A 21,024-nucleotide genomic window follows, 5' to 3' on the forward strand; every position below is an offset into this window, starting at 1 on the left:
ATTTGAGCAGGAATATGCTGCACAGTGCTCTGGCATCTACTGCTGCTATGCAACGCAAATAGGCTGTTTTCATATATTACAAGAACAGCCTTTTTCCACCTTAGAAACATTGCTAAGCTACGTAACATGCTATCTGTTTCTGATGCAGAAAAGCTAGTTCATGCATTCATGACATCGAGAATAGATTACTGTAATGCTTTATTAGCTGGTTGTCCTGCATCCTCAATAAACAAGCTACAGTTAGTGCAAAATGCAGCCGCTAGAGTTCTTACTAGATCAAGAAAATATGATCATATAACACCTATTTTATCATCTCTACACTGGTTACCTATTAAGTTACGTATCAATTACAAAGTATTCCTACTGACCTATAAAGCCCTAAATGGTTTAGCTCCTGTGTATTTAACAGACCTTCTATCGCCATACAATCCATCGCGCTCTTTAAGATCACTAAATTCGAGGCTTCTGGTCATTCCTAGGATATCTAAGTCCACTAAAGGAGGGAGGGCGTTCTCGCATTTAGCTCCTAAACTCTGGAATAGCCTTCCTGATATTGTCCGAGACTCAGACTCGCTGTCCCAGTTTAAAACTAGATTAAAGACGCATCTCTTTAACCAAGCATTCACTTAATGCTTAACCTTTAATACTACTGCTGAATCAGTTCGAATGCAATAACATTAAGTAACATCAGCTATGCTAATTATTTCCCATCTGCCTTTCTGCTGTTATCTCGGGACGCTAGTCCCGAGGTAAATAGCGTTCGTCAGCTCCAGTTTGTATCCAGCCTCTCACGGAGACTTCAGATGCCCCAACGCCTGTGAAGAGACGACTCGACGCCTGTGAAGAGACGACTCAAAGCCGGCGATATGTTATGCCATAAATTAATACATGATTAACTAACTGTATTTTTCTATGTACATTTCCGAAATGCACTTTCTGTAAAGCTGCTTTGAGACAATGTGTATTGTGAAAAGCGCTATACAAATAAATTTGAATTGAATTGAATTGAATTGAAATAGGAGTATGACCGGTTTAAGATGGCGGCCGCATTTCTTGCGCCACAGCGGCCAATGGGGCATCTAGTCTCTATATGATGTCTATGGTTGCACAGATGTGTCCTCCTCAGAGACTCCCGCTGCCATTTTTTTCCTATACCCTCAACTGTTGTCAAGGAAACACTCCACGTGCGGTGGATCATAACGCTGTTATGAACGCCCGCAGAACAAAGGGGCGGAGTGAGCGAAGCTCATTATCATTTAAATGCATATGCACTGAAATGGCATGCTGAAAACAGAGCTGTTTTTGACCAGGTAAAATTTGCGTTTTCTTACAATACTAATGAAAATTTTTAATTAAAGTATATTACAAACTTTTCATTTAGACCCTAAAGAATCAAATGAACTTGTATGAAAATGGCATTATATGACCCCTTTAAAAATGGTTATTTAGGAAGAACCACTCATTCCTAAGCGAATTCATGTTTAGAGCAAAAACAATAAAAATCTAGTTAAAAATAAAGCATGCTTTTCAGATAGTTTGTCACTTAATAAACACAAGAGTGATAAATAAATAAATAAATATGCACCAATAAAACATACATAGAAATTAACATCTATATTATCTAAATATATTTTTACTAAAACATTTAAATATATTAAAATTACAGAGTGACCCGCATTTTAGTGTGATAAATGAAACAAATTGTTGAAGCAGTTTTGAATTGATTCTCTCAACTGAATCAATTGATTCATCTTAACCAATCCTACCAACAGCAGTTTATAATACTGAAGTTTATGCTGCATTGAGATCTCATCAAAAGTACCATAATTATGAGATGTAAACTCTAGTATTCATGATATTCGGACATACTAGTGTCAATAAAATCAATGTGCCAACTTTTTTTGCAAACTGAGGAAACACAAAACAAGGAATGATCAGGAAAATTGTCTAATGACAGTCAGTGTTGCATAATTATTATTTACCTGCAAAATCATCACTAATACACACACTATATGCACTCTATTGCTCAATTCTAATGCACACAAAAACCCAGAAAACATGCACAAGACACGTGCCTAGAAGTACATGAAGAACTGTGGCTGATCCATTATGAAGGCAAACCAGATGTTCTAATTTTGAATTTGCCAAAATTATAGGGGCCCCTCACAGGCAGCTTTGATAGAAGGATGAAGAGCTTGTAGAGCATGAGGTCATTAAAGTGGAATTCAAAGGCCAACAATGATGAGAGGTGCAGGAGTAAATCATACGCCGAGTGACTTCAAAGACTACAGACTCATTAGTCAGAGAAAATCAAAGGTGACTTACTAGAGACAACCGTAATGCACAGAGAGGAATGAGTATTTACCTGAACCTTTATTTTATAGATCAATATTTACATTTTTTGAATATTTATCTTGAGAAGGATCTGCAAACCATTAGATTTTTTTTTATATAAAAACAAAATTTTATTAAAATAAAATAAAATAAAATGCAGAATTGTTCCAGATTGGGCGGCACCACAGCCACTTCCTCACTGTACAGGGCAACTTGTTTGCTGTTGATTGATCTAGAGTGTTAATGGACATTGATCACTGCACTAAGCTCTTTGACCTCTCAGACAGCTCAAGATGCATCAATATTTGCATTGGCTGAGTGGCAGAGAACGTGTGTAAGCAACACCTCGTCTCAGTGGTCTTTACGCATATTTCCTGAGTGCAAAACATTAAGGGTTTAATATCCCATGTTCATCCAACCTTAGCACAGTTTAAAATGAAATAGAATGCACACTTTTTTACCTACTTTATAAATGTCCCTGTTCATATTTTGCCTTGTTTATATGTGCATTTATTTCAAATAATATATATATATATATGAATTTTCTTTCTAACTTTCTCTGCAACAACTTTTCTTTTCAGCCTTCCATCTGACAACGTGATATCACACTGGCAACGCCCCCTTTTCACTATCCAATCAATTACCAATGGATACAATTAAGTCCCGCCCTACATATTTTTCTCACTAAATATCCAGTTTTTAGAAATGCATTATATTACGGAAGTAAAATGGGCTGCGGCATGTGAATGGCTTTTAGCATTGACTGTAATATCTTGGTAACACTTTACAGTAAGATTCAGTTTGTTTCATTAGATAATGCATGATAAATTTCACATACAATTCATATAAAATAACATTAACATATTATGAACAAAAGTATGTTTTTAAATCAAATAAACTTTAATTAAAACGTTTTTTTTATTTAGGTTAATAGAATAAGTAAATTAACTTTAAATTAACTTAAATAAATGCTGTAAAATAATGTGTTCATTGTTAGGTCATGATACCTAATGCATTAACTAATGTTAACATATTTAATCTTATTGTAGTAAAGTGTTACCAACATTTTTTTTTTCTTGCAATCAAACCTTCAATACCCTTTTTCAACTACTTCCAGAGATATTTACGAACAAGAGACTGTCCAGCCGGCTGGTCCTAAAAGTCTCAGACAGGTCATTTATAATTCAGAGTTTGGAGGAAGTGCATTCTGAGCTTTTAGGTATTGGATGTTGCCTGCTCTTTTACTGCTTCTTTTTTCTCTCTCTGCTGACATCAGGACAGGTTTCTTTTGAGAGAACTACATGTCTCTTTCCATTCACAATGTCATCTGTCCTCAGCAGGTAATCAAACCAAGCCAAGTATAGAGTTTGGGCCCAGGGATTTAGTTTTGGATGCTGCTATCAAATAAATCACATCTCCTTCATTCTGAACGCCTGTTTCCCGCATCTTCTCGCCGTATATGATGACATCTACAGCTGTAGACAGAGTACTTGTCCCTGTAAAGCCCATTCCACCAGAGCCAGTGCAGCAGGTCTGAAACTGCACAACACAGTCTGAAAGCAAGACTGAAAGGCTCCCACTATATTCAAGAAGGGCCTGAGGTTTAAAGGAGGATTTGGGATCCTTTTCCACTCCATTCACTAAAGCGGAATGATAATTAAGAGACCAGAGAGGTCAGAATGTGTGAATGTCCAAAGAGAAAAAGGAGGGGACACAACCATCGCAAAAGTGGGTTAAAGGAATAGTTCACCAAAAAAAAGAGAAAAAATGTTGTCATCCTTTACTCACCCATCGGAAAGTCCGAGCTGCTCTTTACCATCCAACGAAAGTGGATGGTAAATGATCAAGATCCAAAAAGGACAACATTCAGGAAACATTTAGGAGACATATGACAATTGTTGAAATATATTGAAGTACAGGGAAATAAAATGAATGAGAGAATTGGATGAGAAATATTTGAGTTTAAAAAAAATATGTACTTGAACTTTTGTTTCTCAACCTGTGCTCTGATTTGCCTTGATATTTTAATGTGAACTTTTTCTAAACAAACTTTTCCAAAGCCAAATTACCTGATCTATAAACAATATCTAATCTCTGAAATGTTCCTCTGGATCCCTAAGAAAGAAACGTCACAAGTGAAATCTCCTTCATGTCTCAATTGTTTCTCCAAAACAACGAGGTTAAATGAAGAAGAGCAAATACTGAGTTTTGATGAAGTCATTTGCTTCTCACATTTAAATGAAGTACTGTATAGATCAATAAAATCAATATGGGAATTGAATGAGAAATATTTAGGTTCATATTAAAATTTCGGATTTTGGTATCTTGGTAATGGTCTCTTTGGCATCTTTTTCCTCTGGACACAAGACACTTTACTTGATTTAATCTCTAAAACAGAGATCTCATCCATGTCTCAGACGGAGATAATCGCTGACCATCTTTAAAATAATGTCATTTACGGTCCCTTTTGGAGCTGAGTTGTGTGAATCCACTGTCATCGCATGGAAAAGAGCAGCTTGGTTATTCTTCCACAACCATTCAGGCATGTTTTTTCTTTTGGAGTTTCTAGGAGGTGAACAAATGATGACAAAATGTTCACTCCCACTTCCTTAAAACCACAACCTAGAGCAACAGGCTAGTGAACATCCAGAAAATACATCCATTTACGCCAAAGACACTTAAAATGTGACATGCACAATGCAACAAGCAGCCCTTTGCCCCAGCACACATCTAATTCATTGAATTATTCAGGAAAATTCTCTCTCCCCCAATCCCACCTGCCCCATGCAGTGAAGTGGACTGACCCACGGCTCACCCAGAACATGCAGGACAGGCAGACCCAGGTGCGTGCGCGGCCGGCCAGAGCGGCTGGCAAGTTGAGAGACACGGAGGGCATCACGAAATCACGCTGAAGGCTTCCTCTCCTCTGGATCCCGCACGGGACGCATTACTATTCCACACGCTGGTTCCACAACACTCCGGAGATCCATGACACGCTGACGAGAGCTGCATCAACTGAGCTGCTGTCCTCCTCGCCACTCTCTTATTCCAGGAGCCCTCCCTCCCTCAGTCTCTCTCTCTCTCTCTCTCTCTCTCTTTTTGGGGTCATGTATAGCTCGGCGAGAGAGGGGGAGGTGACTGAGAGCCTCTTTATTTCTCCCCACTGCTCTCCTTGTCGGCTTCAGCCCCTCCTCTATCCGTGTCTCTCTCTTCAGTCTTACTTTCATTCATATCTTCCACCCCCTGCTTTCCTCTCTAACCTCCCCCATGAGGAGATTTTCTCAAAGCGGGCTCACTTGTTCTCATCTCATCCTGGAGGCAAATATACCCACAGGAAAGAAGGATCTCTGAAAGTATCAATTGATTCTCTTAGATTGTGTCCACCTGTTTCTCAATATATGTCTACTGAGAAAGTCTTCGTAATGTCACGTTTCCAGAGTTTCAGGTAAGAAAAGAGTTCTCAACAAAATTGTCGAGAGTCAAAAGACTGAGATTTGAAAATGAACTTAATTCTAAATAAAATTATCTGAGCTGAGGTATCGTCGAGCATTAAAATTGGCCACTGCGAACGAAATGTCACAAACTCTTTATTTCTTCTATAAAAAGACATAAAAGGTAAGTAAATGGACTGATTTTCTTTGCAATATCTCTCAAAAAAACTCTTCTAAAGCCAAATTTTCTGAGCCATGAAAGAAATTTCTGAGCATTAAAATGCACTACGAATGAAACGTCAAAAATGAGAACTTTTTAAACATCTCAATTGTTTCTCCTAAGTGGAGATTAAAAAGGAAAGTATATTGTCTTGTTTGTTTGTTTTGCATATTTGCAGCAATGTGTCTCCTTTAGAGTCTCATAAGAAATCTCAACAATGTCTCAAACATTGCAAACTCCAGTAAGACTCCTGATTTATAATAGAGAAAACTCTGAGAAATACACTGTTTCTCTGGGCACCTAGGAAAGAAAAGTCACAAATGAGATTGTTGTAATCTTGATTGCTTCTAGAGAATAATGAGATTAAACGGAGAGCAAATGAATACTTTAGCTTCTCAGTTTTGCAACAATCCCACCTCACCTCTACTAATCTCAACAATTTCTCAAACTGTGCTCCGAACTGACAACATAGTCTGAAATTAAAAGTCAAAGATGAACTCAAACATTTCTCATCAGATTCTTCCAATACTATATCCACATTCATTTTACAACAAAACAAATAATGCGTGCTTAATGCACAATTGACTGTGTGTCTTTTGTTATATGCAACATCAGAGGCAAATTTAAAACTGAAATGAAACATTGAAAATTCGGTTAAGACTCCCGAGTTAAGAAATGCATTGTTCCTAAGATGTCACAAATGAAATAATATCTCTATTGTTTCTCCTAGAAAATAATGAGATTAAATGGAGAGCAAATTGAGACTTAATCTTCAGATTTGCTGTAATTTCACATGCATCTCTACTAGTGTTTGACAGCTCAACAAAGTCTCACTGTGTTTAGAATAGATAAGATAGACATTAGACAATCTATAATCTAAACTTCAATATGAACTCAATTACTTCTCAACAAATTCTTCAAGCTATGATCTGAGCTATACTATATACATTAATGTTGAATGCTCTGCACTCTTACTACACATCAACTATAGTCTCATATGTGTCTTTGTATATGTCTCCTAATGAATTTTGAGAAAATGACATATGATTGAGAACTCCACAAGCCTGAAGAGCAAGCTCTGAGCAATGAGTTTTTCGTCTGGGTCTGTAAATCTCCTTTAATGTCACGGCTACACGTCTCTGCCCCAGATATCAGTGAGCGAGTTGCTTTTCTGGGCCATCAAACACACAGCAACCCAAACAGCAAACAGAGCAGAGCTCAGAGTCAGAGCTTCATTACAGTCCCATCAAACCTTCAGTGGCCCGCTGGAGGGGACGGTGGTCTCACTGCGGGTGTCTCTCTGTCTCTGGATGATGTCTGTAATCCTTTGGCATTTCCTCCTCATCACACTGATGAGATGAAACCTCTCCTGGGGTCAGTCTTGTTTGCTTTCACGGACATTCACCCTGTCCATCATGGCACATGGTGGACACTTTTGTAATTAGGGGTTGCATTAGCCACAGAAGAGCTAATTTAGGCAGTCAGGGGGCACAAATATGCCTGTAAACATGGTCAATTTATAGCCTGGTAAATCTTTGAGATTCAAAAACTGTCATGAGAAAGTATTTCTAGCTAACAAAGGTAGATGTGAATCACATCATGAGGGTTATTATCTACACACAACCTGAAAACAATGGCATGTTTTAAAGTAAAAATGACTTTTGAGAAACATCAAACATCACTGGATTTGCCAAAATGTACCAGGTTAGTAGTATATTTGAAAGATAATCAGAAGATTATTTTGGCAGTCAGTAGCAAGCAGACTACATATCCACAAGCAGAACTATATATATATATATATATATATATATATATATATATATATATATATATATATATATATTTTTTTTTTTTTTTTCTAGGTCTAAAAATATATAGCTATGAATAAACAAAACAAATAACATTTTCAAAATCAACTAGTTGGTTGGAGTGACTGGTTGATTAATCAATATTAAGGGATTAAGTATTTAGATACATTCTTGAACTCAAAAACAGCTAGATGGAGTAAAAAATGAGGCAGGGATTTAAAGGTGCATTTTAAAAAGTTGTAAACTAAAATAACAGATTAGGGTAAAAAATAAATAAATGAATACATATTATAAAATAGTGCAAGATACGACATAATGGACAAACAGCTATTTTAAAATAAATTTAAGAAATGATATATATATATATATACATACATATATATATATATATATATATAACAATAATTATTATTATTACAAAATCTAGAATAACAGACATCACTAGTAGACTTGTGAGTTTGTTGTATGATTGATCAGTTAGTCACAATGGTCGACTAATTGTTGGTAAACAACTAAACAGTGGTATTATATATCTACACCAGCAATTAACCAAAGTATCTTCCCAGTCCTACATGGCACATTAAACCAAACGAACCATGGTTCGTTGCTTTCCATTTTTATGTTCTTGTCTAAGTGTGCACCTTAAACAGATTAAACTAAGAAATGGACCGGAGTAGCTGTGTAAGAAAGGTTTGCAAAAGCTGACAAGACAAATGTCCACTTTTATGGACCGTAGAAGAATCATACACAGCCACCAGCGAGATGCGTTTCAGTAATTGCTTTAACTTTGAGGTCTCATTCTTACAGTTCACTGTGTCTGACAGAAGTCTCTACACCAGCTAATGTCTCTGAGATTTAGTCAGGCTAGAGAAAAGATAAGACAGAAATAAGTGCAGGATTAGTCCCATGCAGTTTGATTAACTTTGAAAAACAATCAGTTCCCCACAGCAACTCAAAGCCTGAGGCTGTGAAAGCATCCATGTTTATTCTTCAAGCAGATCAATCCCTTTATGAGTTCCGCTCTGGTCAATAGACCGGCTATATATACACACACAGAACGGTCATGATGCGCTTTCACTCGGCTCTATTTCGAGAACATGAATCAGATGAGAAGCAATACAATATAGGAAATAATATCCGGTCTCAGATGCAGCGCATTAAAGGAGATTGGGGTCAAAACGGGGAGAAAAGGGATGATTTGAAGAGCTGAGCCTTTCTTTACAGAAGCAAGGAACTTGAAGAACAGCTGAAGCTAATGAAACTTGCTGGATGATATTAAATTCACAATGCATTTCCAATGATCTGCTATATAAATACAGCAATATTGTAAACATAATTATGATTTCAATTGCCTTTTTATTTAGCCATTTCATTTGTATAAAGACTTTTCAGTTTCAGATATTACACCTTAAATATTGTTTCCGTCTCAAACTTAAGTAGTGAAAATTTCTAAATTGGTAAGTTAAAATTAATTTGCATGAATCGGCATGAATCAATTACAAAATTCTGATTCAACAAATCACATGAAAAGTGGTTTAAAACATGTCTTGAATTAAGTATATTTTAACTTTTTTTTTTACTTCATCCATTACATATTTGGGGATTCCTCTTTAAAAAAGCCCATTTTACAGTATCACCCCTTTAAAACAGCTTTTTTTTTGTGAAAAATAAAAAAACAGTTTTGATTACAATTACAATTTATGACACTGAAAGCCAAAGTGACACACTTCAGCGGAAAGAAAAAAACTAACTTGGAAAAACTAACTGCATGCAATATACAACACTGCCGTTCAAAAGTTTAGGATCGGTAAGGTTTTTTTATGTTTTTAAAAGAAGTATCTTATACTCACCAAGGCTGCATTTATTTGATTAAAAATACAAAAAAAATAACATTAATATTGTGAAATATTATCGCAATTTAAAATAACTTTTCTATTTGAATATACTTACATTTATAATTACATTATAAATGTCTTTTAACCAGTTTGATGCTTCCTTGCTAAATAAAAGTATACATTTATTTGATTTCTTTCAAAAAGATTTGAAAGATTTCTTTCTATTCATCAAAGAATCCTGAAATAAAATGATACACAACCAACATTGATCATAATAATAATAATAATAATAATAATAAATGAATCTTGAGCAGCAAATCAGCATATTAGAATGATTTCTGAAGTATCATGTGACACTGAAGACAGCTTTGCCGTCACAGAAAGAAATTACATTTTTAAATATATTCAATATGAAACCTTGTTACAACGTTATTTTAAATTGTGCATATATACATGGATACAGTATATTTATATGGCTGCATATGGATGTCAAGGCCTTCTTAGTGCCTGGGTAAAATGATCTTGTTTATTTTCAAGCCAAGTCATAACATGCAGTCTAATACCTGAACACAGTCATGGAGGGCTGTTTTTTCATTCTGTACACTCTAAGACCCCAAAACAATCACTAGTGCTCTTACAAGCAAACAACATCTACTCTATCTGAGGCCAAAACTATGAAAATAGCAGTCTTTACTGTAATGGCAAACGTAATGGAAAAATGAGAACATAACTGAGTAACTCAAGCTGCCCACAACAGTCCAGTCCACAGGTGCTGGAACAAATATCTTTAGGTAGAATGACCAGGAGCAATATAGATGACATGGCATATTTACAGTTTCACAAAGTAAAACGTGCTAACATGTCCTCCAGGGTTAGCTCACTGACCAAAAATAAACTACCTTCAAAGTCTCGCAAGACATGCTGAACCAAAAATGTTTCTTCAACAATGTGCTGCAAGAAGTCGAAGCATTTCTTCACACAACACACACAAATGCTGTGAGGTGTTCTGCCGTCACTGTAAATGTTCATCTTTGCTCTCTCACAGAGGAAGCTCACATTTAGACAACTAACACACACACACACAGCAAATGTAAAAGCTAAAAATCAACAAAAATGACACATTTGTTGTTGTCTATTTTATGTGACTTGCATTTGATTACTTTCTAAATCTGTGTAAACTGAATACATTGCACAGAAAGAAGGTCCCAGTAGACTTGAAGTAAAATGCTAATATGATAAGCACCAACCAAACAGGCATTTTCTTTCAAATAAATTGTTTTACTATACTATTATTGCTATCATTATTTCTGACAAATATCAGAAAAAATTCCATCACACTATATTTTCAGGTTGTGTGTTTGCATGCGATGGATTGTAAATCCCTGAGGGGAAGAAAAGGTCACCACAAAGACACAGATTAGCACAGTCAACGTGCCACTTTACAGCTTTACACAGTCAGATAAGAGCGATCAGAGGAAACGCTCTGTCACAGTATATGAGCCTGGAGAAGTGATTATAGGAACTTATGTATCGAGTGCAGAAGAAGGAATTCTCTACATTTCTGTGTCATAGACCAATGATCTGAGAAGACGAGAGCTGCCAGTGACCCCTAGTGTCTATGAGGAGAACTGAGAAACAACAACATCACATCTACCCCAGCAACGGTTTACTGCCAGTCGTACTATCAAACAAGCTTTTGCTCTTTTCAGTCAATGGAAGTTTTTATTTTCAAACAGAATTGGAAAACATTTTGTACAACATTTCTAGCAAAAGGGTTAAAAATTAGGCATTTTTAACATGTATAACATCATTACAGGCATTTTCTCCATTGTAAATTAGCATCAATTAATTAATTCGTATTTTTAGTAACACTTTAAATGCTTTTATTCAGTATGAGAATGCGTTAAATTCATCAAAAGTGACTATAAAGACATTTATAATGTTAAAAAAGATTTCTATTTCAAATGAATGCTGTTCTTCTGAACTTTTTATTCATCAAAGAATCAAGAAAAAAATTATCATGGTTTTGACCAAAATATTAACTGTTTTAAACAATGATAATAATAATGTATCTTGAGCAGCAAATCATCAAATTAGAATGATTTCTGAAGGATCATGTGACACTGAAGACTGGAGGGATGATTCTGAAAATTCAGCTTTACATCACAGGAATAAATTATCTTTTAATATATTCAAACAGAAAACAGCTATTTTAAACTGTAAGAATATTTGACAATATTATTGTTTTTACTGTATTTTAATCAAATAAATGCAGCCGTGGTGACTGGTGAGCAGAAAAGGTTCTTTCACAAACATTAAAAACCATACAGAACCCCAAAACGGTAGAGTATGTATTGATTCAAGTCATTTTTTTCTCTTTGCATTTGCTAACCTTTATGCTAAAACTAAGCACATTTGATTTGAATCTGATTCAAAGTTTCTGCAGTTTTAAATTGCATTACTGCAAATATTTCACTTTGTTTTAAGGTATCTTTGTAACACTGTAATTTACTACATGTACTTACTATAGGGTTAGGATTAGGGTTTGGGGTTAGTTGCATATAATTATAAATAATTTATAGTTATTACTATAGTAGCTCCATATGTAACAGTGACACTGTAAAATAAAGTGTTACCGATAAAAAATATCAGCACTGTCACACTTCCTTTCAGACCACATAAGAATAATATCCAAAACATTTGTTTTACCACTTTATGAGTGCAAAACCAGTTTAACTCAAACCAAACAGCCTGAACTCTGACGTCCAAAGAACCAAAAGCTATAGTGTGAAAATGCCCTTAAACTAAGATAAAAGTGTCAAATGTCACACCAAAAGACAAACTGAGAGACACAGCATCAGAGCTGAAGACAATCTGAGTGGCAGACGCTAGTGATGTATGTCTCGAGACCGGTCTTCGTCTCGAGACCACTTTTACGTGGTCTCTGTCTTGTCACGGCCTTGGCGGTCTTTGGTCTTGGCCTTGTCTTGGACCTCTCGATCTTGTCTAGGTCTCGCTGTCTCAGACCGACATAGTGGTCGGGGGATTTAGCAATAACAGTTACAATACTACAATATCCACGACGACATAACGTTCGATAATGCAACAGTATTTGAATTTTCGTTTGACTCGTTTCGCCTGTTTGAACAATGTATCTTAATGGTCCAGTAGTAGAATTTTCGCCAACCGTGTCAGAGGTTCTGGGTTCTAATCCACACTCTATAGTATTTTTTTTTCTCGTATAGTTTTTTTTTTCTCATCAAAACTGATTATGTTCATCAGTGGTTGTATATCAAGCAGGGACACGTTTGTTTGCATTATATTTTGTGATTTCACCACAACAAATAGAGAGTACACTAGCAGTGTTGTGCCAGAACGTGTTCATTGAATGATAGTTCATGAACTCGTTCATATTTTGGGGGAACGTGAACTAAACGTACTGTATTAGTACTGCCTGGTGAACGCTGTGAACTGGTTCATTCTGGCGTATGTGAACGGCGCGCGGCGCGCTCTCAGTTTAACTTCGTTCAAAAGGGCGCCAGATTTCTATAGAGCCTTCCAGGCGGAAACCCGGCTAAAACTCACCATAAACATGGCCTTAATATGTAGCGGTAAAAACACCCAATCTGGCAACACCAGCCACCAGCGTCGCACCGCCGCATCCGTGATCAAAACAAAATGCAGCAAGGAAGCGTCATATGACCATTTAAAAGAGTTGTATGACAAGGTCGGTGAAGGTGGGGAAAAATCTTACATTTCCCTTCAAACTTTGCCCGCCGATAAAATAACTGCTGTCTGTAGTTCTATATGGGCTGTGGCAATAATTTTGAAAAATAATAGCTCGCAGCAACATTATGGAAAAAAAGAACTATGAATGAACTACTTCAAAATTTTAAAGTATGAACTGAACCGAACTAGTTCATTTTAAAATTTGTGAACTGAACTTCCTAGTCAATGTTGAAAGTGAACTTTCTCAACGCTGTAAACTAGTCTGTTTTTTTTTCCCCTCCGGTCTCGACTTGGTCTCGGTCTTGGTCTCGACTTGGTCTGTCTTGGTCTTGTCTTGGTCTCGATACCCTCTGGTCTTGGTAGTGTCTTGGTCTCGGTTTAGGCGGTCTTGACTACAAGTCTAGCAGACGTTGGAGCCTGAAGAACACAAAGCATCAACATGGCTTCGACCTTCAGCAAAGCCTTTCCTTGCAGATCAAACACAAGCATTATTCGTATTGCCTCCATTATGGAAATAAAGCTTTCTCTTTCTTTCGCTCTCTCTCCGACCGGATAGTCTGTGTCAAACGGGGTCGAGTGCAGACTGGGGACAGTACTGACTGAGATGGAGCGATTGCTTTTTAGCTTGAGGACAGGGATGAGGATTAAAGGAGGAGAGGAAGGAAGAAAGTATGGGAGGACAGGAAAGGAGGAGAGCAGGGCTGGGTTGCAGAAATGCGACATCCAGTAGAGATTTTGATATATTTGCGTGGACAGGACTGTTTGGTGCTATTTGCATGTGAGTGTGCAGCAAAGCAATGCACTACTACACTGGTTTTCTCCATCTCAAATGTTTTAGACCAATATTTTTCAAGCTATTTTCTCTGTTTCCAAGCCATAATTTCAGTGCATCTCTTATAGTATACTGTAAAAAGTGTACTTCGAAGTTTATGAAAGGGATAATTCAATCAAAAAGGAAAATTCTGTCATCATTTACTTACCCTTATGTTGTTCCAATCTGTATAAGTTCTGTTGAGCTAAAGTAAACTAAAACTAAAAACTAACCAAAAACTCATACAGGTTTGGAACACAATTTCAAAGGGTTTCTACTTAAAAAAAAGTAGAAAGTAGCCTTTTTTGTATTTATTGGAGAAATTTAATAGCAACTTTTGAGTGAAAATTTGTTCCTGCAACAAGTTTTTTTCAGTGTAGTTTTACAGTTTTACGTGTGGATTTTACACTAAAGCCAGGTGCACACTGCGATTTTGGCCCCGATTTGGCCGTCTAGGACAAATTTTGCAAATCCTACAAGAATCCTCTGATCCTAGCTAAAATCTGAAGTCTTTGATCATTAGTATGACGAGTTCACCAACAGCCGATTAATGACCGTTGCAATCATATTTTACCTCCGATGAAATTCTGGCAGTGTCAGAAGATTTGCCTCACAGTCCAGCAGTGTGACTTCTCCTACGACCACCGTCAAATTGTCTTCATTTTTCAAGACAAGTCATGACGAAAATAAACATTCGAGATATCTTTGTAGCCACTATTTCAATCCCGCGTGTATCACAGCTCACATCACCGAACATGTCATTGATTGATGATGTAAAACTCGACGAGAAACTCGTTTTCTTGAATGCGTCAGTTTTTAACGCGTCTTGACTGCCATACAGTCTGACATTTATGACAACTGAGATCTTATAGTGTGACATGACTTACAGCGAGGATCATGTTCGTACAGTCTGACAACAATCTTAAAGGACTATAATAAATCACACAGTGTGCACCCGGCTTAAGAAAGATATGATCATCGAGTGCTAAATGAAAAAATTACTTGTTTTAAATTGCTGGTTTTGCAATGAAGTGACATCAATTGTTGAATATTCTCTTATGGACACACACACACACACACACACACACACACACACACACACACACACACACACACACACAAACACACAAACACACAAACACACAAACACACAAACACACAAACACACACACACACACACACACACACACACACACACACACAGCATCTGTTCTTCTCTTCCATTCGTGGAAAACAATGTAGATACACCCACTCTGTCTTCACGTGTAACAACACGTTTTCCTGAGTGGTCTTTCTGAAAGGACTAGCACATACACATACAGACACACACACACACCCTCCCAGCAGAACACAAAAAGCGTAAACATCTCTCCTCTCACAATGACTATCGGCAAAAACACGAATCCTCCAGTGGTTTGATGTCATTCTAACCTATTACATACCACCGCTGTGAGAGCCAAAGCAAACAAACAAACCCTACGCTTATCAACTTTATCTTGCTTGAAAACTCAGGAAATCCAAGCAGTTTAATCTGTCTTTTTTTTTCCCCACATCATTGTGGTTCTCTGCTTGTCAAACTTTTAATGTAACACGTATGTTTACCCATTTTGAAAGGAACCAGCGCCGGGCCAGATCCTCATCAGAAGCTCACGGGTGTGTTATCTCATCCTCAGTAACTGTGAGAACTCCATACTCACATAATTACCTGATATCTAATACACTGCTATTACTAATGAAAAGTGGCGCATGACTTAATAACATTACTCATACCACAGTGACGATCTCCTTTCTTTGACATTGTAAGTAAATGTTTAACTCAATACACTCTGAACAATGATTTAAAGAATGAGAAAACAAGACCATACATGTTCATATTAAGCTAACATATGCCCTATTCAGAAAACTTGTGAGATCTCTACACACTTAGAATAGTGCGTAAAAATGTCCTCTCTTATATAGTGAGATATGGCAACTGAATAGTAAGGACTTTTTGCAGACATTTGCATTTATCTTGTAAAATCGGTTTTAAAAGTTTTCATTTAGATCTAGTGTTGTGCACATGTTTATGTGATGGTAGGTTTAGGTGTAGAGGTTGGTTTAGGTGATAGACTTGCATTGATTTTATATCAGGTTAATGATATTTTCTATGCAATGTTCAGCAAAATAGTGATACAAACATATGTGAATTTTAAGCATTTTTTTTTTGAATACATTTCTTGATGTGTGCGCACATATAAATTACAGTATATGATTATATATATATATATATATATATATATATATATAGAGAGAGAGAGAGAGAGAGAGAGAGAGAGAGAGAGAGAGAGAAAATTATATTGACAATTAATACAGTATATATATATATATATATATATATATATATATATATATATTATATATATAAATTGACAATTAATACAGTATATATATATATATATATATATATATATATATATATTTATATATATAAATTGACAATTAATACAGTATATATATATATATATGTATATATATATATATGATATATATATATATATATATATATATATATATATACACACTGTATTAATTGTCAATATTATGGTCAATATAATTGTCTATCACACACACACGCTATATATAGGCTATATAAACAAAATCCTATTATATAGGATACAAATATATAAAGTACTAATTCAATATCTATCTAAATATTTCTATCTATCTATCTATCTATCTATCTATCTATCTATCTATCTATCTATCTATCTATCTATCTATCTATCTATCTATCTATCTATCTATCTATCTATCTATCTATCTATCTATCTATCTATCTATATATATATATATATATATATATATATATATATATATATATATATATATATATATATATGATTATGCCATATGTGTGATATGTGGCCTGTGTGCATTTAACATAAAGGTTGCTATCAGACATGGTGTTAAGGACGTTTCGTCCATCTCAGATGACCTACTCGTCTCCCTCTGCCAAGTGTGTGAGTGGAGTTTAATTTACGAGCAGAAAGGACATTAGGCAAATGAGAGGAAAAGTGCTTCATCTTGCCCAATGATAAATGCCAGATGAAAACAGAAAGGACCGCAATCAAACTGTCAATATCCTGAAATTGATTTTAGGGTGAAAGAGAAATGCTTGCTAAGATCACATTATGTCCGCCAACCCTCTCCATGTACCAACGGCTGGGCAGGACATACTGACTTTGTTTCTTAATTGTCAAATGGCAGCGTGTGTGTATAGTGACAGCGCATTACTACAAGCTATCTATGCACAATTAAAGCAGAAATCTGAAAAAAAAATTCTGCCACTAGTGGCACCACAGAGAATTGTCAATAAAGTCCTAACAGAGCGATTTCTGGCTAGAATATGCTGCAAACTGGACCAGTTTTTATGTCAAAAGACTAATAACAGTGTTCACCACGTCCTCAGAGCCCCTCATTCATTGTCACAATGGCTGGTAATATCCGCTGCTGTTTTATGAACAATCGTAAATACATCTCTGACCCTTTTATCCGTGTCTCTTCTGCCTCCCTCATTCTCTACACATGTCTGGTGTCTCTGTGGATGCTTGATTTGTGGCCAGACCAGCAGATACAAGCACAAAGACGTTTCTGGCCTTTCTCCAAGCAGCCTGGTCTCGTATTCAGAGTGCAGAGCAAACCATATCACCAAAATTCACCACTGTCCCAAAATCCTTCATTGTCAAGCATTCTGCAGTGGGCCATGATAAGCATTTGGTTGTATGGAGGCCTTGAGCCAATGTGGAATTGGTACAATGGTCTGTACACCGCAGATATCGAGTGCTCTATATCCATGCTAAATGCTCATTTGACATGCATGGATTATCATCCAGAAAACATTTTTGACAGAGTCCGAACGTGCCAACATGAATGGGGAAGATGAAGGCACATGGCGCAAAGATTAGATTGAAGAGAAAGATGAATAATGCCTAAAAAATACACGTCTAGTACTGAATGTCTCTTCGGCATTATTACTCCAGTCTTCAGTGTCACATGATCCTTCAGAAATCATTCTAATGCTGATTTAAGAAATATTTCTTATTATTATCAATGTTGAAGACAGAAATTTGTTTTGGCCTTTGGTGAACAGAAGGTTCAAAAGAACAGAATTTATTTGAAGTATAAATCGTTTGTAATATTACAAAGGTATGTACTGTCACAATTGATGTACTGTCACTTTAATGTGTCCTTTCTAAATAAAAGTATTAATTTCTTTAAAATTGACCATTACCATGAGCAAAGCAGCATGCAAATCTGAGACAATCGAGTATGAGCAATCGAAGACAATCTGAGGTTACTATGAGACAATCGAAGTAGTGAATCGAAGAGTCCCGATAGAGTTTGCATTTTATGATGACACAGAGAGAAATGAAGCGATTGCCCAATCACAAGTTGCATCACCTTTCACAGTTCAGTAGAGGACACATATACAGGAGTATGGGACAAAACAGCCCCTCAAAACAAATAGTAGTTCCTTAAACAATTCCTGAAACCATTGATATTGAGGCAATAAGTAGGGCTGGGTATCGTAACAAAATTTTCGATACCAATACCGGTTCCTGAACGATACTTTTTTCGATACCAATTTTATCCATATAACATTGCCTAAAAAAAAAACTTTTATTTTTTACACTCATATTTTGAGTCTGTAAAAAAGCACCAGTGCTAAAGTTTTCTATGTTTCCTAATCATTTAACAACATGTATTCTTTAATTCAATGATCTCATTGTTTCTGCCTTAACTTAATGCATTGTTTAACAATGAAACTGAATGAAAATTAATTGAAAAGCATTACACACAGTCACCCCTGATAACAGATCAGTCTAAATTGTAATTTAGACACATACATTTTCTGTAAAGCTCCTTTGAAACGATATGTATTGTGAAAAATGCTATACAAATAAATGTGAATTGAATTAAATATAGGCTACTGGGGTGCGGGATATATGCCTCGCGCTCAGTACACATGAAGCTTGCGCAAAGCACTGGCAAAAGTAGCCTAATGATTATGGATGTGTCGGGAAACGATAGCAAGGAGATATTTTAATTGTTTATTAATGAACAAGTGTTTACTAAACGTGTTGGCTGCAAAGATGATTATTACGAATTTGCGATGCTGACTCGTCATCCCTGCAGTAGTGAACGCGCGCGCGCCTATATGGATTAGGTAATCAAACTATTTATTTCTGATTGTTTCGTTTAAAAGTAGACATTTTTTGAACATATATAGAACTATTTCTCATGTCTGTGAGGCAAGTAGGCCTATCCTATACGCTGAGTTTTGGTTTATATGTGACGCGCTCCAGTTCTTGTAGTCGAAGGCGGATAAACTTTCTACTCTCGAGTGTATCGGTGCGCTTTTAAGTGCCTTATCAGATTTACTGTTTTGCCGGTCTTGGCAGCAATTATCTTCTCGAAAATGTTGCATTGTGTGTTTTACATACATGTTTACATACAATGTTACATAGGTACACATAGGGGGCAGTCATGGCCTAATGGTAACAGAGTTGGACTGGTGACCCAAAGGTTGCTGGTTCGATTCCAGTACCGGCAGGAATATGACTGAGGTGTCCATGAGCAAGGCACCTAACCCCCAATCGCTCCCCGGGCGCCACTCAAGGCTGCCCGCTGCTCCGGGGGTGTGTATCCACGTTTGCAGTGTGTGTGTGTTCACTACTCACTACTCTGCTCCTAATGTGTGTGCACTTACTTGGATGGGTTAAATGCAGAGGTCAAATTCCAAGTATGGGTTGCCATCACGTGTCACTTTCACTTTCACTTTTCACTTTCACTTTTGATCATTTCTACATATTTTCAATCTATCTGGGTTGGACGCTTACACGCACACACACACATACACACTACAGCCACACGTGCGACGAGGCAGAGGCACGTCTCTGGGCAGCCGCGTAAACTAGTGTTTTTCCACCACAGCCAATCATGCTGCATGTTTATTGTTTCACTGACGTTGACGAGATTAACCACTTAGGTACCGAAACTTGGTACCGAAAAACAAGACATGTTTCGGTACTCGGTAGTATCGAGGCAATTCGGTCGGTACCTAAAAAGTACCGAACTCAGTACCCAGCCCTAGCAATAAGTATATATACTATTCTATGTATTTATTTCTAGCAAATATTATACCGTAGTCACTCCAAAAGAGAGATCTTTCAGAGTTTTTCGATAAAACAAATATTATTGGAGTGTTTTAAATCAAAATACATTTTCAAGTCTTTCTACTTCAAAATTCAGCATTTAATTCAATGTTACTTGCCATTTCTTTGTAATTGTCTGTGAAATTTTTCAGTGTACACTACCAAACTGAACCGCACACTAATTTCTACCTGAATCCACCAGACAGTGCAGAGTGAATCTATTTCCTTCAGCAGTCAACTTATAGTACAACACAAATCAATTTAGTAAGAGCATGTGTGGCGTTTAAAAAAAAAAAACATTTAATTCATACCTAAAGTGATTGTAAACATAAAATTGGATCAGTGCATTAGGCCTTTGTGTTATAGGGTTTACTTTTATGGAGCTCAAAATAGGAACAATTAAGTTATGCACACCAGCAGCTCATTGTTATGATAATCAATTGAGTGGCTGTAAAAGCACACGGTGAGCTCAAGATGACATTTTACAACCTGCAATATTTCAAACGTACCACAACCTCCAGATATTAAAGGACATCCACTTAAGCAGAGTGTTGTTGCTGTAGAAACCTACGCATCCTCTTAGTGATTGACATTGTGGATTATGCCGTGTCATCAGGTCAAGAACAAACAGGTAAATGCATCAACTAGTCTAAAACAGTAAA

The 21,024-nt window shown here is 36.5% G+C and overlaps 1 protein-coding gene across 17 annotated transcripts in view; it reads right to left on the reverse strand.

The window, feature by feature from the left end:
• Nucleotides 1-21,024, reverse strand: part of tns1b (tensin 1b) — a 252,192-nt gene that overhangs the window by 196,430 nt on the left and 34,738 nt on the right. For 2 of the 17 annotated variants that reach the window (XM_077215627.1, XM_077215623.1), the window contains exon 1: nt 5,150-5,674. The exons of 13 other annotated variants lie outside the window; for them this stretch is intronic. In XM_077215627.1, the coding sequence (XP_077071742.1) occupies nt 5,150-5,230 (81 nt within the window). In that variant the 5' untranslated portion in view covers nt 5,231-5,674. Of the gene's footprint in view, nt 1-5,149; nt 5,675-21,024 lie in introns of those variants that run through there. 2 more of the 17 variants (XM_077215636.1, XM_077215631.1) reach the window with 1 other exon arrangement.

The sequence above is a fragment of the Siphateles boraxobius genome, unplaced genomic scaffold, assembly GCF_051911475.1.
Source record: "Siphateles boraxobius isolate OS27281-9 unplaced genomic scaffold, OSU_SipBor_1 7, whole genome shotgun sequence".
In the NCBI taxonomy this organism is placed as follows: Eukaryota; Metazoa; Chordata; class Actinopteri; order Cypriniformes; family Leuciscidae; genus Siphateles; species Siphateles boraxobius.